At 41.1% G+C, this 21,955-nt stretch overlaps 1 protein-coding gene across 4 annotated transcripts in view; it reads left to right on the top strand.

Annotated features, from left to right (window-relative positions):
• Nucleotides 1-21,955, top strand: part of MITF (melanocyte inducing transcription factor) — a 105,765-nt gene that overhangs the window by 59,783 nt on the left and 24,027 nt on the right. For 3 of the 4 annotated variants that reach the window (XM_054387524.1, XM_054387522.1, XM_054387523.1), the window contains exon 2: nt 483-729. In XM_054387524.1, coding sequence (XP_054243499.1) covers nt 483-729 — 247 coding nt within the window. Of the gene's footprint in view, nt 1-104; nt 112-482; nt 730-21,955 lie in introns of all 4 variants that reach the window. The other variant, XM_054387526.1, reaches the window with a different exon arrangement.

The following is a 21,955-nucleotide window of genomic DNA, read 5'->3' as shown; positions in this document are numbered from 1 at the left end:
ATATCGCCACCAGCAAATCCAACACTTGCAGAATTAGCTGAACTTTGTTGTGCTTCCATGGGAGACATATTTTTTTTTAATTTCTTTTTAAACTAGATCATTAGACTTAGAGTATTATCTATACCTGTCATTGCATTCCATACATCCCTTTATTACTTTTAAAAAAGGAACCTGAGTACCTGCTGCTATCGGTAAAAGTGTTTGTTTTGTTTATAGATGGTCGCCGTAAAAATGGAAACAGCAAATAGCTCTTTACAGCTGGCTGTTGGTGTTTGAAAATGGTTGGCCTCAGTCAAGTTAAGGCAGTCTAATGTGTCTGCTAATCACCTGAAATAGGTCTGCCCCAAATTCCCCCTGGGGTGGCCCTGCAGCTATCCTCACCCATCCCACCCCACGGTCCGCTGTAATTCTGCAGGCTCCAACCGCTGGTGCTGCGATCCCGCTTCTGGAAGCTGAGCTGTCTCTCTTTGGTCTTCCCACAGCAATTCCGAGCATCCTGGCGCTTCCAAGCCTCCCTTAAGCTCCTCCAGCATGACCTCACGAATCCTGCTACGCCAGCAGCTCATGCGTGAGCAGATGCAGGAGCAGGAACGTCGGGAGCAGCAGCAGAAGCAGCAAGCAGCCCAGTTCATGCAGCAGCGAGTACCTGTCAGCCAGACACCTGCCATCAACGTCAGCGTCCCCACCAGCCTGCCCCCCGCCACCCAGGTACCCATGGAAGTCCTCAAGGTACGCCTCTCTCTCTGCCTTTCTGCTCATCTAAACGTCCTTTATTTAACAGGGACGTGGCTATAGGGCATTTTGGCAATGAAAATGTCCAACAAGCTGCGCTCTGGCTTGATATACAGCTTTTTTTGGTGTCCTGGTAGTGCAAAATGGAAACTCTTTGTAAAAAAGTTTGTGTGACTTCTCTGCTCTTTAAACTTTGAGATCTCAGGAGGGAGGTTTTGTTACAAAACCAATGTTGCCATCGTTTCTCCTTTGGATAGCTCCTCCGTCTCTCTAGTTCTTCATTATTTTCTAAAAGCAGACATAATTAATAAGTGTTCAAATCAATATTTAATTTTTTAAAAGAAAACAGTGACGTATTTTTGTAAAACGGAGTCAAAACTCGTTACAAAAGAGCTCCTTGGAAAGCCTTAAGCTGAAATACGGGTGAGTTTCCAGCCTCTTGCAATGAGTCTTTGTAATCCTTTTTTTGCTTAAATGACTTGTTTGCTATTAGTGGCTTTGGATTCCTTGTCTTACTGGAAACTGTAGGAGCTTGTTAGTATCCCCCTGTCAAAGGGGATGTAGCTTGCTAATTACTGCAGGGTAAAACGTGAACAGCTAGAAGAAAAAAGAGATAATTTCATGCATTGGGTAAATCCAAGTAGAGTAAAGCAATGTGGAATGTGCAAGTAAAGAGTTCTGGGGAAATTTGCAGATGTATTTAATGAAATTTGCATTAATTTTGAAGAGTTATCTGTTCGCTTTAAGTGCTACATCTCTTTACTACACCCTGATGTTTAGTAACCACATTCAGTTGTTAAGTGTGTTCTTACCAGATAAGTTAGCTGGGCTTGCTCACAACCTGCATGTAGTTTACTCATCACTGTTCTGCATCAATGATAGGTAGGCAAAGATTTACTTTTTAGGATAGACTTGTCAGCTCAGGATTTTGAGATCATCTGTATATGGAGGAAATGTAGAATACATTTATTTATTGAACCTGCATTCTGGTGGTGTGTGGACAGTGCCAAAATGAATAGTTAATTGGGACACTCGAGCCAGGCTTAAGCATGGTCTGTGATCTAGGGGCAAAAAGGTGACAGCTGAATTTTGAATTGTGTATATTTCCATTGCCACTAAAAATAAATGTGCTGTACTTTGAGCATGTGTGCATGTGCTTATAGTAAGGAGTCAGAAATTGACTGGGAATAGCTCTTTTGTCTAGTTCTTGTGCACAATGTTTGCGCATAACAGTTTGTTAAACTTGTTATGGCACTGTAGTTAAAATTCAGAACCAGGAGATGTGTAGATGCTGTGTAATAGTTTTTTGCTTTAGTTAAATATGTTACATTTTTATGTCCTTACATACTAATATGTTATGACCTGAATTTTAGGGATTGTTTGTTTAAACATCTCTGAAAACTTGTGGGAAAATGTTTTCTGATGATGTTTTACTACTAAGGGAAGAGTGTAGTGTCTTGAAGAAGTATTAGTAGTTGTCTATATTGTTCTTACAATTACTTCTTTATATGAGAGAGGAGAGGAGGCAGCTCTGTGTTTCTGAGGGACAAACCATAGGTGATGCTGTAGATGAAAGGTGATGCTCAGTTATTACAAATGGAGTTCCTAGGAAGTGGCTTGTCACAGGATTTGTATGCAAATCTGTAACCTGCTGGAGGATTGCTAGGGAACTTCACATGAAGGACTTGAACCTGAATCCTCATCATTCAGATGCAAAAGAAGTATTTGGCTTCTATTTCCTGCTGATGGACGAGGCTCTCTTGGGAAGAGGGAGGACACCTTCCCTGTCTTTGGCCTAGACAGCAGTGTACAAGGCCCTCTAGAACAAAAACTGAAGGGAATGTATCCTTAATTGGTTTGTAAATGAAAAGTAATAGCTACCAACAACAGAGACTTGGGCATTGAAGGTGGTGGTGGTGGTGGAAACCTGAGCTACCTGCTGGAACAAAATGATGCCTGCATTTACATGAGTAACAGCCAGGTGTAGCAAAGCAAAGTAGTCTTCTGCTCATGAAGAGAGGCTGCTTTGCATGGTTTTGCTGCATGTGTTTTTGGTGGAGAAGAGCAGCTAAAGATTCATCTTTGTATCCTTACTGATAGAAATGGACCAGTTCTGTACAGAAAAACCTAGTACAAAATACCAACCTGCTTGAAGTCATGATCTTGCTGGAAATTTACCACTGATACTTCAGTGAGAGTGGAAGGGCCATATGATCTTTTTTCTTTTTTCCTCCACTTAAAATAAAAGTAACAACAAAACAAAGGTTATTTGGCTCAAAAGATGAGATTAACAATAAATCAGGATCTTCCTGGTGCCGATATGCTGACAGCCAGCTCTGCCTGCAGTTGTGCTGTCTACGAGTGACATCATTTCCCTGCAGCTGCTTTTTACACTTCAGTTGTTTTTTAGCTGTAGACAAATTTTCCTTATGAGCTGTACAGAAGTTTTAATTAGATAAATAGGGAACTAAGTTGGTAACTTTATTATTCAGATGGTCTGGATTTAGTGACCTTAAAGAATGAGATGGACAGAAAGGGGATTTTTACACTTTGAGAAATGTTAATCTGCAAAGGGGCTGTCTTTAAAGGAGATATTTTTGAGTACTGCTTCACCAACAAATAAGACCAAATGTAGTCGTTGTTTTTGTTGTTTGTTTTGAAGCTTAGCATCAAAAAACTTCCGCTCCCAGCCTGTTGAATTTGTCAACATTCTGTGTTTTCAGTTACGTGATGTGACTTTATCATTTCTCCCATCTATTGCAGTGAGAGAAGGATGCTTGCATGTAGTTTGGTTGTTTGGAATTACTAGTTTAATTAAAAAAAAAAAGGCCAAAAATGTTAATGAACTTGGATTTTATATTCCTTTTCAAAATGTTCATTTAGAAACAACACAGAAAGAAAGAGAAATACGTGTGAATCTATGTCACATTGCGTAGGAATCCCCCAAATTACATAATGTGGTATGCTCAAGGCCATGTGAATAAATAGGATTTCATTTTCTTGAGTAATGACTTATTGCATCACTTCTCTGCCGAGTAATGCAGCTTGGCAAGGTAGGAAATGACCTGTTTGAATTCCAATTTCATGTTGCTTTGTGCAGCCCTAATTAAGAGATGGACTAGGAGTAGGTCTAACACATTTGAAACAGTATCTCTTTGAATGCAATAGCAGAAGGAAGATTTGGTGCGGCTTTCAGTTGTTCTGCAAAGCTGATGTGAGCTTCGTAGGTGTGCAGGTTGCTTTATCTTTAAGCATCTTCTGATCCATCACCTGTTGGTAGTTGAGGACCAACATCTACAGAGAGATGTCACAGGAGTTTCTTTGTTTCTACTGTAACTCAGCATTGTGTTCTGCCTTGGAAATAGAAGCTTATAACTTAAAATGATGATTTTTTTGGAGTAGTTCCAAGTCCTGGCAATGTTGGATCGGGACCTGTTCCTGAGGTACAAAGTAAGTTTATATTTTTATTTCAATGAGTTAACTTCTTTGCAAGGAGTTCATCTGAAGATGCCCTTGTTGGGTTGTTTTATGGAGTAGTTCTTCTGCAGAGATGTATTTTAGATTAGTATGCTTAATTGCTATGAAGTAGCTGTTGTTGATTGTAGTTATTCCCTTGTCTGGTATGAGTCCTAATCTGTTGGAGCAGAAACCCCTGTGCAGATCTCAACTTCAGCATTCCAGAGCTGATCTCTGGGAGCTGGTTGCTGCATTTCTGGAAACAGGGTTAGCACAGGACTTGAGGAGGTTGTATATCAGGTCCCTGCCTATAGTCACTAAAGACCTGATCTATAGGTTTGTTCTTGTGCTCCTCAGTCATCCATTTGCAAAACAGTACTGCTATTAATGCCATACCTTGTGGAGTTAAATTTGGTAAAGGTGGTGAAATTCTTGGCTATTAGAAGTTGAGAGACTATGTTTTTGGTTCGTAATGAAGCCGATCTGTTAATCAGCTTCCCCATGGACTTCATCTGTTACTCTCTTCCTGTTTGATACTGTAAAATTAGCTCTTCTTCTGTAGTCTTAGCAGCTGCCTGTTGACAGTTATTTAAAGAACATCTCCTGCAGATGTGATAGAGTTGCTGGGTTCTGCTTTTAGCATCTTTCATGCCCCTGTCTCACCCATTTCCAGCCTCCTTTCCTACCAAGCAACTTGCAGAATTCTTGTGGAGTGAGTGATGTTCCATCTGCCAAGCTACTGGCAGCAGCAGGGCAACACCCTGCCTGTAACAGGCAGTAATACGCCAGCCTCAGCTGTAGGTTAGTTTCTCAGTCTTCTATGTCAATCCAGGCAGCTGACTGTAGGATTTTTATTTATTTGGTTTTTATTTGTTCAGACAGAAATGCTGACTGGTATGACCAGAATCTTACATAATATGTGCCTCTGGCACCTTCACTAGAGCTGCTCTTTAGCAGTATGGCTATGGGGCACACCACACTTTACATGCTTTTAAGAAACACAGAAGGAAAAGAATTTTTCTTGTTTTAAAAGATCCAGGAGAAAACAAACCAAAACAAAACTAAAGAATCAGCCTAAAGACTTGAAAGTACCAGCTGTCATGCCTTATTCTCCAAAGCAAGGCTTGCAAGATCCTGTGCTTGTTTTCTGAGTCAGTTTTCAGAAAGATCTACTGATAGAAGTAGTCAGACCTGAGATCTGAGATGTTGATGAAGGCTTGTCTTTAAAAATTGCTCTCTTCTTTCTCTCTGGTGTGTTCCTGCAGTGGTGCAGATGTCTTTTGGACACTGCATAAATGCTTTATGTGTTGTAAGTTAAATGAAGGTCTCCTGATGAGTGGATGATATAACGGGTCCCTTTCAAGATGCTAACATCCTCTTTATCCTTGTTTCTGGGGAGGGAGCAAGCAGTTTTCCTTGCTCCAGGGAATCTGGTCAGTGTGGATCCTGCTTTGGTGATCTGCAGCTTGCGGTCTCTCCTCTCTTTGCACTTGCATAGCACTTGCTCTTGCTAACAGGGCAGGTCACCCCAAGATGTGACATGTATATAAAAACTTGTGAATGGAAATAGAGGCTACTAAAACATTTGTAATATTTGTTATTAATATTAATTAATAGTTTATTTGCAAACAATAATGTTTATAATATGTTAACTCTTAGAAATTTCTCTGCCACTAAGGATCGTATTTAGGATTTCGCCCACTGCACTGCCTGGGTCAGTGTCTTCATGTCTTTTTGGTGTCAGAAATGCAGCTCTTTAGTGCTACATCTTGGCCTTCCATCTTGGATCTTAAACAGGCTGAACCCCCTTCTTTTCAAAGCCTAGAACCAGACACGTTTTCCTTGCTTTGCTTCATTCTAAGAGCTTATCATAGAATGTTGGGAATTGGATGGGACTTCTGGGTATCATCTAGTCTAAGCCGCCTGCTAAAGCAGGGTCATCCAGAGCAGGTTGCACAGTGATGCATCCGTGCAGGTTTTGACAGTGCCCAGTGAGGGACACTCCATGATCTCTTTGGACAGCCAGCTCCAGTGTTCCATCATCCTCAAAGAGAGCAAGTTTTCCCTTGTGTTGAGATGGAACCTTCTGTTTGTGCCCATTGCCCCATGTCCTTTCACTGGGTACTACTGAAAAGAATCTGGCTCCAAGACTTTTGTCCATCTCATGGCTGTATCGTGGGCTGTTCTCTGCTGATACCAGAGTGGGTACCTTTGCCTCTTCCTTAATGCTGTCCTATTGCTGTAGTTTGTCCTCATCTTGCCCTTTCCAGCAACTTTTCCCAAGTGGCCAGGAATGCAGCCATGCTGCTGGGATGGGTGCAGGCGATCAGGCTGGCCTCTTGCCTTCACCCCTGTGTCATTGCTCATTCTGATTTTAAATGCACCATCATAATAAGCTCTTTGCACCAGATACCCTTAATTTCTTTGGGTTTGAAATGTCAAACATGCCTTCTGAGTGGCAATGACTATGGAAATACAAAAATTAAGAACCTAGTCCTTTTCCAGTGTGCTTACCCCAGAGAGTGCCCTGAGGTGCTAACACAGCCCAGCCTAGCAGGTCAGGCTTTGCACTTAGCTGTAGTGTTCTTGGTGTGATAATTGCCATAAACTTCATTGTAGGAGGGGACTTCACTCAGAGTTCTGAAGAACAAGATCAATGGGATGTCAAGATAAACATATGGTAGGATCTGCTACAGCAAAAGCTTGTTTGTGGACACAGTTATCTGATTAAAAGTTAATTTAATCTAACCTGACAATGGTAGATAGCGGTGTGAGCTGGTACCTTATGTAAGTGTGGTTTGTGTGTTCACAACTGAGAACTTAGGCAAGGAATTTGCCAGACTGTGCCTTGGTGAAGTACAGATAGAACACTGAAACTGAGCTTGCTTGCACTCAGTGACTGGCGGATTCTGACTACAGCAAATTCTTCATAAAGAAAAACTTGAATTTAACTGCAGAAGCATGAAAGCCTGCCTTGTCTCCTAAGCCTTCACGTAAGTAGAAGTATCTCTCAGGCCTAAAATCTTCTGCTTGCTTAGTGGGCTGAAAGCTGTTCCAAAACAAGCACTGGTACTAGATGTGGTTAGTAATAGAGGTAAAATGTAAACTCTTGCTTAACACTTGGGTTATTAGACTTGAAAAATGCCTGGAATTCAAAGGGGCAGCATGCTTTGGTGGACAAGTGTCTGATTGCCTGACTGCCTGTGCAAAACACTGCTTTCACCCTTCGTCCCAAATGTCCTTTCCCTATGGATGCAAATGCCATGTGTTGGCTGGCTCTCGGAGAAATGCTGTTGCTGATAAAGATGTCTGATCTTTCCATTTTAGCTCTTCAGCTGTGATCACTGTGACAATAAAATATAGCTCCCAAAGTGGAGGGACAAACTGTGCTACTACTAAATTATGCTTCTGGAGGGGACCAGGGTATTTCCTGGGCAAATGATACTGTGGGTAAGGTGCACAGTAACTGAGCAGAGCGAGAAGGTAGCTGACAGGCTGCTCATTATCATACAGCTGCCACCCTGCAAGTTCACAGTAGTTACCTGGTAGTTTGAAATAACATTTGTGACATGGAAGTAAGGATGTATTCACACAAAACAATGTAGACACTTGAGGATCCAAGCCCTGATCACCTTTTAGAAACGTCTTGTTGATGGCACCCCTTAGTTGGTGGTCTTGAGGATTTGTTGGCTTCCTGCTGGCAGGATAGCATCCACAAAGTTAAGGAGAGCTTTCCAAGTTTGTTCTGCTACAGCTTCAAAGTACTTTTCCCCCCTTCCATAGTCTAGCCGTGTTATCTGATGGTTGAGTTACCAGACCTTGAGAAAATGGAGGAGGTTCACTTCGTGTCAGTGGCTATTTTGGAGCTGCAGAAGATGAGTTAATCTTCCCAAAGATTTGTAGGTGCCCACAGCTGTGGGTATTAAAAGTACTGATGAGGCTCTGCAGCCCACCAGGGAGCAGATTTTAACAGCTTGTATTAAATCTTCCTTGGGTCCATGTTAATTTTAAAAAACACCTCATCTCACTTTCCTGGTGGAACCCAGGACAGATGAAGAGAGTCAGTGCTGATCGCTGTAGTTGTGCTTATTGCTTCCACAGCTTAATTCAGCAGAAAATAGTGGCCAGAGCCACACGCAGCGGTGGAGAGCAGGGTTGGGGATCTGGGGAGGCCTCTGATGACACCTTTGATAGATGTTTCAATTTGAAATGTGAACATTTCGATCTGCTTAAAGTAATCTTTTGGTATTCTGTGTGATCCCAAATATTTCACTTCTCCAGCTAGTTTGGCAGCATTATTCTCCGAGGCGCTGAACCTGTGTAGTGAATGAATTCAAAGTGACAAGCTGGAGACATTCCTGCCATTCAAGAGAGGCTTAAGGAATTTCTTATTGGCTGAATTACAAATATGTAGCATTTTGCCCAGCACTGCATGGCAATTTCAACCTGCCTGACCGTGACAAGATTAGCACTTTTCCTCCCCCACCCCAGCAGTAATTTTTTTTTCCTCTCCCCCCCAACCCTTTGAAAAAATTAGATTAAGAAGTACCAGGCAGAGATGCAAAAGCTTGAAAGAGTGAAAACCAGCCTTACCTTGAATGATTCTGTCTGTCATTGGATTGGTTCCTTAATTAGCCCCATGTCCTTTAACCTCTTGAGAAATAAGTAAGGGATAAATTTGGGGATAAAGACAAAGACGCCTGAAGATTTACCACACACCGCTAGGTAATTCATCAAGGAATGTTGGTAATTAGCCCTGCCTCTTTCCTTTCTGGCTCATTTAATAAAACTGGTTGATTTAAAATAATGCCTGCTGGTTCATTATCAACTACTTTGAGAGCCAAGTTATGAACTTGAAACAAAACCCACTATTGTGTTGTCTGCAGAGGACCTGGCAAGTGTGGTTTTGTTTCATTTTTTTTATAAAACGGAAGTTATTTAGTCTTGTCATCAGTCTCCCCAACTTGATAATTAAATATTACTTTGTGTTTGGATTAACATTTGGCTTTTTGGGTGTCTTTATTTCTAGTGTCTACTACTGAGAGGCAGACAGAATGGAAAAAAAAATTCAAGATCTTGAAGAGGTACTTGTCAGATTGTGTTAATAAAGCATGGCCTGATGGAATTCAGCTGAATATAGACTTCACAATAGTAGTAGTCGTCCAGTTGAGGAAATGGGCAACTGCTTTAACCCTTTATCTCTCAGATATAAGTGCCAGCTTCATGTCTTGTTCTTTGAGTGAAATTACTCCATTTTAGTAGGGAGTATTCTTTAGTGCATTCTTTAGTGCTTGTAGTGGAAATTGTCCCCGAGTTGAGGACAGAACTGTTCTGGTTTGTATTTACATATGGAAATTGTCATGCAGATTTCTTTTTATTAAATATATGTATAAAAAAATATATATATAAATGAAGAAAGATCAGGCTTGAGTATTTCTGTATGGCAGCATCTAGTATGAATTTGTTGCATCAGTAGTTGCTGGCTAGTGGATCTGGTTAGGTTGGTCGGTCTGTCTGACTTAATTAAGTTACTATTACTGTAAATCTTCCTTTAATAATTAATGTCAGACTTGGCTTGCAACACTTCTGAAACTGTTATAGGCTAGAGGAAAAGCAGGCTGTGCTAGCCTTTCACTTACAGCAGGCTTGCCAGATCTTGAATCCCTTAGATTTTCTGAACCTCTTCTAGCTCTTCAGTGTTATCAGGGGCAGGTCTGGATGGAGTATTTCAGTGCAAATAAGAAGCAGTGACCTCCTGCTCGTCTTCCATACATCTCATTTGCTTCCCCTGTGATAGTGCTTATTCTGGGGGAGCCTGTGTTTGTTACTTGCTTCAGAAAAACTTTTTGTCTGCTTTTATAGGCAGATAGGTTTAAAAAACTCAACCAAACAAAAAACCAACCAAACAAAACAACCCCAAAACTAAAAAAAAAAAACAAACCAAAAACTCTGTGGTGGCCTTTGTGGAAATATTACTTTGCCAGTGTTTATATCTCAACAGTTCTTTTATTCCTAACTAGAAAAATACTTTCCTGCCTCCAAACACTTGTAGACAAAGCACTGGGGTATTAGGGTAAGAGCTCAATCCTGCAGGTTGTCACTAGGAGCACTGGATACCAGTTACCTGCTTGTTTATTATTTTGAGACTTGTTAGTAAACTTTTATAGTTTAAATTGACTTAGAATTGGGTAATTTTTATTTTTTTTTTCCCATCTTGTAAGTATGTGGAGCAGAAAACTGAGTATCTTTTAAAAGAAACAAAAATCCCACCACAAAATCCCCAACAAACACAGCTCGATTTAATACCAGTGGTTTACAATTTAGAATGTCCATCTCAAATTAATAGTTTGGCTTTCCCACGTCATATTCTTGTATTTTTAACATACTAAAACAGTATTTTGTGATAGACCTCCGTGACTGAGTGTCGTCAAATTGCTGAATGTCTGTAACTGAAGTTCCAGCTAGTTCTGTGGAAATTCTTTGGGTAACTTACACAATTCAGGCAGGCTTTTTTCCTTTCGAACTGGATCAGGAGCAGCATGCATGCCAGCATCAATATTACAGTAATTAAACAGGTCTGCAACATGTTGGGAAGCACTGAGAACACATTCAGGTACCTCATTCACTGCGTTGCACTTTCATCATCTCTCAGCAGATGGCATTAGGAGTTCCCAGCGTCTGTGTTTCCTGGGAAAGCTCTCAGCTGCTGGGGAAGTGGCTTTCTAGACTATTCCTTTCAGTGTTTGAAGACTAACAGTTATTAAAAACTCCTTTGACACATTATTTTAATCATGTTGTTTGGATGTGTTGTTGTGTTTTATTTTCACCAACTAATGTCCCAGAGGTAGCTTTAAGCCATTAACCAGTAAATGCTGTATGTAATAGTTATTAAATGCAAAAAGCAATTACTGCTAGAAACTCTGTGAAAGGCAGGCTGCCTCTTTTAAATAAACCTGCTGATGGTGTCCAGTGGAAGTAATAAACTTGTTCAGCAAGTAAGACCAGAGTGCTAAAAAAGCTAAAGCAATAAAACTGGAGTGTGTTTTCCACTGAACATTGCCAATCCTTAAAGCTATGTAAGACAACACTTTACTGTCTTGAATTATACCCCCCTTCCTGCTCTCTGCCACAAATCCTGATACATCTTTTTTTTTTTTTTTTTTTTTAACCATGTATGCCAGTGGGGGGAAAAAAAAACACTTGAAGAAATATATGATGAAAAAAAGCAGTAAATATTACTATATTTCTAAATTAATATGGCTCCCACAACCCAGAAGCCATGCGCTGTTTTCAAGCAACTCACCTACTTCAAACCCTAGCTTCTGACAACAGCATTTTTGTTACTGACTTGAATCTGTCTCCTATCTCCAGATGAACACATGGACATCAGCAGGAACGTGTCTTGTGTGTTTAAAAAAAACCCAGTGTTTCAAGGGTCTGCTTTTCTGTCTGTCCCTGTATCTGTATCTGTCTTTTCCACACAGAGTGGCAAATCTGCTTGTCAGAAAGTGTCCCAGGTCAGGACTGCCATGGATGTTGAACATACAGTGGTGTTGGGAGACCTTTTTGGAGCTGAGCTTGGAGTCTCAGCAAGCAGTCAGGCACCTAAGCACCTTTAAAAGGTCTCAGGGTTCATTGCTGCAAGCTTTAGAAAATTCTGAGAGTTTCAAGGTATCTTTACCTCCTCCCTATCTAAAACTGACATTTCTTTTTTCTTCCTTACTGCAATGAAAAGCTTTACCTGTAAACTGCTACATTAAAATAGAGTGTTGGCAGTGCTTGTAGTAGTATTGAAACAGAAGGTACTCTGACCTACAATCAAAAATAATTAATGAATTTGAAAGTGAAATGAATCAAAGCTTCTATTTCAGACTTCCTTCCTAAAAACCACCAGGAAATTCCTGGTTGAAACCATCAAAATTTAGTTTAGGGATTGATTGATTACCTATGAATTAACATTTTCTATTCTTGCTAAAGGAAAATATAAACAGGCAACTAATGGAAACAAAATATTCCCTACCTTGAAAGGCATCCATTTCAAGATTGAGGTGTTGAAAACAGCCTAGCTACCTATCTCAGGTCTTTGTAAAGATCTTGTCAAGGGCTGATTGGCAGCACACTAAACCTTGTCTTCAGGAAGATTTCTACTGCCTGCCTCAGGATGTGACTTCTTGCTGCTCATGTGTTGTTTTTCTTAGGCATGTGAACTGTTTGTTTCTTCTGGATTTTGGGAGGCCTGTCTAAAGGGTGTGATATTCTCAGGGAAGACTTCCTGCAGTTGACCCATATCAGCAATCTGGAGAGCCATGGCCCTTAACCAGCATCACTGTACCAATAAACCTCCTTTGGGCCAGACAGCTTGTTTTTTGCAAGGGGGGCAGAGCTGCTTTTAGTGCTGCTGCAGCCTCGTGTGAAAGCAGGGCTCTTCTGCTGAAGCAGGAACTGCTTTAAAATGAATTCCTGCCTTGTTAAACAGTGCTTCAAAGTTAATTCTTGTCTTAATTCAACAGAAAATTCTGAGAAGTGAGACTTCTGTTTAAAAAAAAAAAAAAAGCAGCAGTCATCTGTATTACCATAACTTACTAATTGAAGAGTCTTCCTTTGAACAGTCCTAATACTATTTTGCTGTGCTATTTACTTGGCTGTTTTAAAATTCTGCTTCCTGACTCCCACCAAAACTATGCTCCTCTGAAATACCACTATAGCCTGGGTCGTCTCAAAGAAACAATTTGTTCAGGGAGGGTGTAAAATGACCTTGAATGAGTCAGCACTGTGTGTAGCAATCAGAAGCTTTCTATCCTCTTTGCTTTCTAGAAGGAAATGAATTCTGGACCACAGGCACCATTCATTGCGTGGCAGTTAATGGGCTCCATTCACAGGAAAGTTCATATATTCCTTAAGGGTCCAGCCCTGTATGGTTTGCTGTGTAAAAGGAAAAATAGTATTTAATCATGCTGCTGTGGCTTTTCAAAAGAGTTTATGCTTGTCTAATGTATATTGGCTTTTTGATGGAAGAAAAGTGGTGCTTTTTCCTCTAGAGTGCTGCTTATTCAATAAGCGCCTGCTCGATGTGAAGTGCTGCTTGCTGTGGGTCACTGTTGAGAATTGCCTTCTGCTTTTCTCTGTGCTGGTTAAGTAATAAGGACAAGGTTTCCAGCCAGGGCTTCTGCCTCTTCCCAGGACTTACCCCAAATAAAGCCTTCTCTCTCATCTTGCACCTTCCCCCAAAAATGTTACTAATTCCAATTACCTGCTTTGATGAAAGGACTGGGTCTGGTCTTTATGGCTCAGTGTGGTCTGAATGCACAGTGTCTAGACTCCACTTTGGATGCAGAGTGAGGAATGTGCTGGCTGCTACCAGACCAAGGGAATAATGACAAGGAAATACAATCTAGCTGTGTGTTTTCTTCTCTTGTAGCTGCAATTCCAGGTAACGTACCTAGCCAGCTCTTGCTGCCAGCTGTATATAAGCAGTGGGCCACTAGATGGGGTAAAGCAGAAGCATTTTTGGCTGTTCCTTATTTGTGCCCATGTTCATTTTTTGGGTCTGTTATATATTGACTGGGCTGATGATGTTCTTTGCATCCTTGGCAGTTGCTGCTGCTGTGGTTTCCCTGCTGTGCATTCATGGGCCCACATTAAAAAATATGTGGGACTACTGAAGCAGTTTGAGATTTCGAAAAGAGAAATAAATTTAAAAATCAGATTAGTGGTTTTGATTGCCTGAGTCATTGTAGCCCTTCAAACATTTGTACCTACATAACTAGGGTTGGACTAGGTGACTTTAAAGGTTGCTTCCTACCCAGAACACTGTATGATTCCACAAACTGAGGGGTAAGAACAGCAAGAACAAGCAACCAGGTATCAGCACTGATAACCCTATCTGCCCTTAGTGTGGAGTAGCAAAGTGCTTTTGGAGTTAACTTCCTGTTGCCCCCACTTGGTACATGTTAGCTTTTTTTTTGCCTAGTGCCATTGATGAGTACCAATTAGATTAATGTCAGAGGAAATCCAAGCAGAAGACTTGCTCTCTAGCCACTACTGGCAGTACAGTCTGTAAGAGCAGACTAGAGACAGTTTGACACCGCAGGCTTGAGATGCATAGAGGGTTCTGAACTGGTTCCCCTTCAGAATCCCACATCTTGCACCATGCTGCTTGAAAATGCACAGCTAGCTGTGGTGTCCTTGGGACCAGCTGCAACTCTGTCTGCCAGTGTTTGCTATTGTGGATGACCTGGCATCTCCTCAGGGTCTTGGCAGATGTTAAAAATCCCCAAAGTTTTACTTTTCCTTTGTTCAAACTTTATTTCATCTGAAATGAAATGCCTATAAGAAGGCTGGGAAAGGACTGTTTAGAAGTGCTTATGGAGGTAGGATGAGGGGCAATGGCTTGAAACTGGAGCAGGATAGATTTAGGTTGGAAATAAGGAAGCTCTTTACTATGAGAGGAATAAAATACTGGAAGAGGTTGCCCAGATTTAGGTCTCATCCCTGGAGACATTAAACATCAGACTCGATATGGCCCTGGGCAGCCTGATGAAGTTGGAGGTGTCCCTGCAGGGGGATTGGACAAGATGACCTTTAAGGTTCCCTTCCAACTGAATGCAATCTGAAAAATAAACCCCATTCAGTGTGAACTTATTTGCATTTTTGAAGCATTAAGATCTTGAAAAATATTTGTTCCATCCTGTAAAGCAGTGACATGCTAAAATAGGTTTACACCTGAGGTTTAAAAAAGGATGAGGAAGGTAGGGAAGATCAAGTTAGGATCCAGTTAATCTACATCTGATTTCTAGTTACATGTCTCTAAACTAGGATGTGGCTGCTTTGATTGGTGTTCTGTTCCCATACTACTTCTTGGGTACCTAAACCTTTGCACGTTATCCACCAGTGATGACCTATTTTGCAACATACCTTTCATGTTGATTGTATTTTTTCAGTTTTAAAAGGAGATTTATGACTTTGCTACAGAAATAAACAGTGCTTTGGTGGAAGATACTGCACCTATTTCCCCTTGTGAACATATCTCTGCTCTTGCAATAGCCTTGGAAGGGTTACGTTAGTGTGGGTCAAGTGCGGTTTAAAATAGGATTCTTCTGAGACCAAGCCCGGAGGCCCTGAATTTCTTTCTCAAAAGATGTTTTGATCTTCTGACAAAACTTTTAGTTCTGAATTTCTTGGTGATTCGTATTTGCAACTAACCTTTGGAGAACTGGAATGATAACACACATTCCTCCTTGTGTTTTGTGCATGTGCCTCTCCTGGTGAGTTGCTGGCCTGTCCTTTTTTGAAGTTCAGATGAAACCATTGAATAGAGTTTTCTGTAAGCTGTTTGGGAAGGTGGAATTTCTCTGGTGTTCGTGTAGTAGAATCCCCACCTTGGTAGGACTCCACACAACAGGGGATGAAGAGTTTGTAGTCCTGTGTCGGTGTGAGCTGAAATTCCCCCCCCACCGACAATAACCAGGCTAGCTCAGTCTGGAAGCAAATGAAGGCTGTAATTACAAGCAGATGAAATGCAATGAATATGTACAAATATACAAAATTCACAACATATACAAATATATACAATCAACAGAAAAGCACAACCGATCTCCCTTTGCTTCCCCCCAAGGGGACCCTCCCAAAGGGGCCTCCCTCTCCCAGGAGCTTCCCCCCCAGAGCCCCCTGGACAGAGAAGCAGAGTTTAGTTTGAGCAGAAAGTTGTTAACTTAGCTGCCAAGGTCAGTGTGTTATCTTCAGCCAGAAGAGAAGAAGAAACAGCAACCAGACAGCCCAGCAACTGCCCCCACTGCCGAACGCAGAATGTGCAGAATGCCTACTTTGTTTTGGGTAATAGTTCTTAAACATTTCTATCTATCCAATGGAAGTGTTTAGAACAATCAGTATTTTGCTTTCTTACACCCAATAGTGACTTATTTACATTCTTTCACTTTCTCTGTTCTGAACTTTGCAAGGAAAAATTAAAAAGACAGTTTCAAACCACCACAAGTCCCTTGTAGGCTGGAGGTCTTACATGTGCTGAAGTCACTGCTGTGCCCATTTTTCAGTCTTTTCAGTCATGAAAAGGAACATGCTTGTGCAGTATCTGTTGGAGCCAGTGATCCTGGCTGCATTTGTTTGTTACAACTGCAATACAGATATGGCTACTGACAGCTAACTTGTTTTCAGTCAAAGTGTTGTGGTTTTTTGTTTGTTTTGTTTCTTTCTTTTTCAGGTGATGGTCTTGCAAATGCCCCCTCTTCTGGCCTGAGCAAGGGTTTTTTGTATGGGCAGGAGTTTCTTGTTTGGAAATGCAACTAATTATTTGTCTACTATATGTGAAATAACACCAGGCAAAGGGTTTTCAACAGCTTATCTCTGGAAGATGTGGAGGGGCAGGTGTGAGGAAGGTTACAAAAGGAGCAAGTGGCTGGATGTTGTTTTTGTAGGTATAAAATAGATGGTGATGCTAAGTCTCTATGTATGTAAGACCCAAGATCTTAAAAGGGCTGAAATGTTGGCAGCCTTGCTTAACAAATGAGCCAGCACTAGTCTTGTTTTGGGGTTTTTTGGGGGGGAGCCAGATGATAGGTACTCTCCGACTGCTGTGGGAATAAGATCATGGGGTGTAGAGGTGAGGTCATGCAACTTTGTCTCTTTGCCTTAAGTATGCCTGCGTTACAGAAGAATTATTGTAACGTTCCTGTAGCTAAGAAATAACTAAAACACTTAAGTTTCGTTGTGGTTTTGAGGTTTAAAATTAGACTGGAATCAACATATTTAATTTCTAACTGTTGTAACCTTTAGTGTCTTGTGGCTGCTCTGATGTCTGCTGTAGCACCTTCTTCATGAGTGAGATGTCAGGAAATAGAGGATGTGATGTTGCTTAATTGAAGTGTCAGACATCAGCTCTAGGAAGGGCAACCACGATTCAGAAGTAATCCTGACAGCATTGTAGTTTTTTTATCCTTTGTGGTATCAGTTTGGCCCCCTGGGTTAGCTGTCCTCCAGAGTGGTGGCTTGCCACCCTGTACTAGGAGTGTACACACCTTTGTGGCTTACCAGTGTCCCCTAAAAACTCTGAATTCTGGTATTGAGCAGAATGCTTCAGATCATCACCGTTTGAGTTTGCATGAAGGTGACTTGGATTATCTTACATTAGCAAACATGATGATCAAGCACTCTGAGGTACTGAAACTGTTTTATTATAACTCAGTAGGTTTTAATGCAGTCATAAATAACATCACAGCTCGTTAAGCAGAAGGATAAAAATCAAGGAGTTCGGTGGTAAGCCAGCTTGCATTTCCTTCACTTGAATGAAGTCAGCGATTTATTATTATTTTAGGCTATGTCTAATGATCATATTAGTAGTGTGAATAAAATGGATGGATCTAGACTTGCTTTAGTCTTCTGCTTATTCAAGCCTTCCATGTTAGGGCTGGCATGAGACATCACTGACTCTAGGCAAAGTGGTATAGAGGCCAGCTTAGTCTTTCTAATTCTTTATTAACCATGACATGTAGAAGCTCAGGTCATGTTAACGGCGTAAAACTGGTTTGAATTAACAAAATCTTCATTCTTTTACTAACTTCTTCTCGTGGCACTGTGTCTTTGTTGTAACATGGATAGCCTCAAAAACAGGCGTGCTCCAGAACAAGTGTCCTTTGTCCTGCAGCCAGTGTGTTGTCAAGTGGTTTGTTAAAATAAATGGTCCTTTCAGAATTATTTTCACTCTTATTTTTGGATGCTTCTTTAAAAGTTATGGAAGCTTTTCAGTAGATACACAGGCTGAGCTGTTCCAGCATGCTCTGTGTGACACCAGTTGGGTTTGGTGTATTTTTGTGCTTTCACATTTCAGTCATCGTTATTGACATGTTCTTGATATGTCTTTGTAGGTGACCTTGAGAACATGCTGCCAACTTCACAGTCCTCACGTAATTATGTGAATAATGAGTGTAGAATCTTTCACCTAGACCATTTTTAGACAAGTATGTAACCTGTGTAGATGTCTTTAGGCAAGTATGTAACAAGATGTAGAGGTTGGACTAGGTGACCTTTAAAGGTCACTTCCAGCTCAGACTATACTATGATGTTCTTCTGGTGTGCAGTGTGCCTCCAAAGTGGAGACATTTTCCCTTGAATATAATAAACCAAGAGTTGTATTTGAGTTTACATATAGCTTTTATTTTGAAAAATAGTAGGCTACAACTGTTTCTCTTTGTGGCTTTTGGGTGCTTGAAGTATTTCAACTAGTGCTGCCTTTACATTTCTTCCCCTATCCTGTGTTCTGGTGCTGATTGCTGAAATTTTGTGAATAAATACTTCAGTAGCCCACAGGCAATATTCTGAACACCAGTTCTTTCTCACAAGCTAGCATTGTGGATTTGAAGGACCTTTAAATCAAGTTCACTTCTTGCCTAGCCCCAGAGTGCTGAAGATTACACTCCTCAATATTTGAAATGATCTTGGCTCAAACCTGTGGTGTCTCATATGCTGTGAAACTGAGCAAACTTTCACAAACTTGACAGTGATAAATGAGAGCACTGTTGAGGGTGTGACTTTTTAGAATTTATGAAAGAAACATGTTGGGGTTGTTCTTTTTATTTACTCTTTGGTCAAAATAGCCTCTTTTAGCTTCAATTTCTCTAGTGTTTTTCATGACACACAGTAAGACAAGTCCATGTAGGGGTAAAGTAGATTTCTTGCTTTAAAAGCTGCTTTTGGTATGGAATTGTAGAATGGCATAGGTTGGAAGGGACCTCAGAGATCATCTAGAATGGTTTAGAGCAACCCTTGGGATATTTCCTGCCTTAACCCTTAAAACTCTCATGGTGCATGTTTGCACATGAGAGGTTTCCTCACCCATAGAATCATAGACTGGCAGGGATTGGAAGGGACCGATGGAGGTCAAGTCCAACCCCCTTGCCAAATCAGCACCACCTAGGGCAGGTGGGTCTTGAAAGTCTCCAGAGAAGGAGATTCCACAACCTCTCAGGGCAAGCCTACTTAAGGGCTCCAGCACCCTCAGAGTAAAGAAGTTTCTCCTCATGTTGAGATGGAACTTCCTGTGTTCCAGTTTGTCCCCCTTGTCCTATACAGGACATCATTGAAAAGAGCCTGGCTCCATCTTCTTGCCCCTTAACCTTTAGATATTTATAAACATTAATAAGATCCCCTCTCAATCTTTTCTCCTGGCTAAACAGCCCTGGGTCTCTCAGCCTGCTCCAGTCATTGAATAGAATGAATCATTGAACAGAATCATTGAATTGTTTTGATTGGAGAAGACCTTCAAGACCATCATGGAGACCTGAAGCTTCTTGAATTTTATTTCAGTCTGAAGAAGCAAACAACTTATTCCATTCTGTGTGTGGGTAACTCTGCATCTCTAGGAAGTTGGTAATAAGGGGATTTATTTTCAAGTGAGCATGTGCTGTGTCTTGTTCTGTTTTAAGCTTAGCTCTGGTTATTTTATACTCAACGTTTTATATAAAACTAGTTTCTGTTTTCTCATTCATTCATTTTCTATGAAAGGTGTTATTTTTTTTACCAGTCCCATTTGTGTTCTTCACATTTGACTAATGAGCCATGATGAGCAACCTGAGCAAGGCCAGGTGTGAAGAAGGATGATGTGGAAACTCTTCTCAGGGCATTGCGGGACTTGTGGAAAAACTCATGTTTCTCCTTTTGTATAGCAAAGTGCATGCTGTCTTGGGTGTGGGCTCTAGAAATATACCCAGAATCTTTAAATCCTATGGATATGTGAAGGTTGATGTGATTTAAGTAGTAGTCTGAGCTGTCAAGGCTCTGCATCTCTGCCATGGCAGATCCAGTGGAGTGAAGTCATTAAAGACACCAACTTTTCCAACAGGCTTGTAGTGAACCAGAGACCTGGAAGTGGAATATTCTGTTGTGCAGGTCTAGCAGGGGTTACTGAAGGCTGGAATGATGCCTGGATTAGTAACCTCTGTGAAATGCAGCAGATAGTCTTGCTCAGGCTCTAAATATGAGTCTGAAAGTCAAAGCTGCCACTGGCCAATGCTGTGCTTGGCAACCTTAGGAGGAAGATAAGGTTGGACAAATAGTTTTACTTCTCCAGTGTGACTTGTTCACATTGATAGTGAACTGTGTTACAGTGGTCTGGTAAATCTTGTGTTGATGTTGCTTTGGCTGTAGGAAGGAGGGATATTTGTGCTTCGGCTGTGGAAGGGCTTTGTAAGGGGGAGGTGGGAGCAGAGATGGCTTCAGACCATCTGCGCTGTGTTTGGGTTCTCAGGCAGCCAAAATGTTTGTGATGCTGTGACTCTGCTCCCTCTTGAGTTCACATCTCTATGCCAGGTTTGCAAGAGAGCTTTTTGGATGCAACTTCGTATCTATTGCTTACAGTTCCTGTAAGGGGGGGTCATTTCTGTCCTACTGTGAGCAATCTTAAACCTTCCAGTGTTGATGAAAGTGCTGCCCAGCTTCTTCCTTCGGAGCGAGGAAGATGGCAGAAGTGGACATAAATATCAGGTGCTTTTTGCTGTGACAGTACCATAATTCAAACTTTCATGTTAGATGCAGTTGTGTGGCTGATATTGCTACCTGTTAGTCATAAAACATTCACGCTCTGAAGCACCTGGGGTAGGTGAAATCATAGCAAAAGATTTGTGCCTGGCATTTTATGGAGTCAATTACTTGTCTGTCCTAAAATGTTGCAATGCTTTTTTTGCTATCCTCCTAGTAACTGTATAAAATAAAAATTTATGGCATGTGCATTGGGGAAGTAAACAGTTGAAATGATGGTTTCCTAACCAAATAAATAAATAAATAAATAAAAGGGAAGAGTTCAAAGGACTGAATCCTATCTGAAAGCCACACTTGTGGAATGGCAGCAAGCATGCCTTGAACCTGCAAATTACATCAATTCCTATCGCCTTACGCAATCTTGGCTAGCTTCTCTTTCATTTCCTTAGATACTGTTGTCATGTGCTTCTGTAGCTAAAGCACAGTTTTTTAAAGAGTAATCCACAAAACCTTTGTTCTTTTTGTCTCCTTAGTGTCTTTCCCTTGGATGTAAAAGTCACGTTACACAGAGGAATTTTTGGTGATGGGCAAAACAACCCCTGGTTGTATAAACCATGTTCATTCTGTACAATGTGCCTTTTCTTCTTCATAACTCTTTGTGCTTCAGGATGACTGTTGGATCTACTTAGACTGCAGTGATGATGCTAGATCTTAAATAACTCTCTTGTACCTGCCTTGGTTTGCAAGTTCAGAGGATGTATTTTGGATGAATTAAGCAACCAGGGAATTTTATTGTGCTAATTGATGTCATTTCCTTGTTTTGGCTGTGTTCTAAGATAAAATGCTGGAATCAATAGGTCATTCTATAGTCAATACAATTTAACTCTTTACCTTTATCCTGCTCTTGGGCTTTCTGGTCAGTGTTTTTCTGGCCCCTCTTCCTGGGTTATGGACCCAGGGGACCAAATACGCACAGGAAGAGACAGAGGGAAGGGGAGAATAGCAGCTAGAGAGGTTATTGAATAGGTTTATCTATTAATAAATTGACTGTTGGCCTATGGGAAATGATATATCACAGCCCAATCAATGTATTTTGAGGTAGCTGCTCCATCTTGGAGGACTTGAAAGGTTTCAGAAAGCAACAGGACTGGACTTCTCATGTGAAGCTACTTCAGGCCACTGACATCCTTAGGGGGAAAAATGTGATGCCGTTGCTTAATGTTTGAATGCAGCATGTGGGAAAATGTCTTTGGGAATGAGTTAAAGCATTGTCTGCTTGGTT

Source organism: Indicator indicator, chromosome 15 (assembly GCF_027791375.1).
Source record: "Indicator indicator isolate 239-I01 chromosome 15, UM_Iind_1.1, whole genome shotgun sequence".
In the NCBI taxonomy this organism is placed as follows: Eukaryota; Metazoa; Chordata; class Aves; order Piciformes; family Indicatoridae; genus Indicator; species Indicator indicator.
This window is presented reverse-complemented; position numbering and strand designations above follow the sequence as displayed.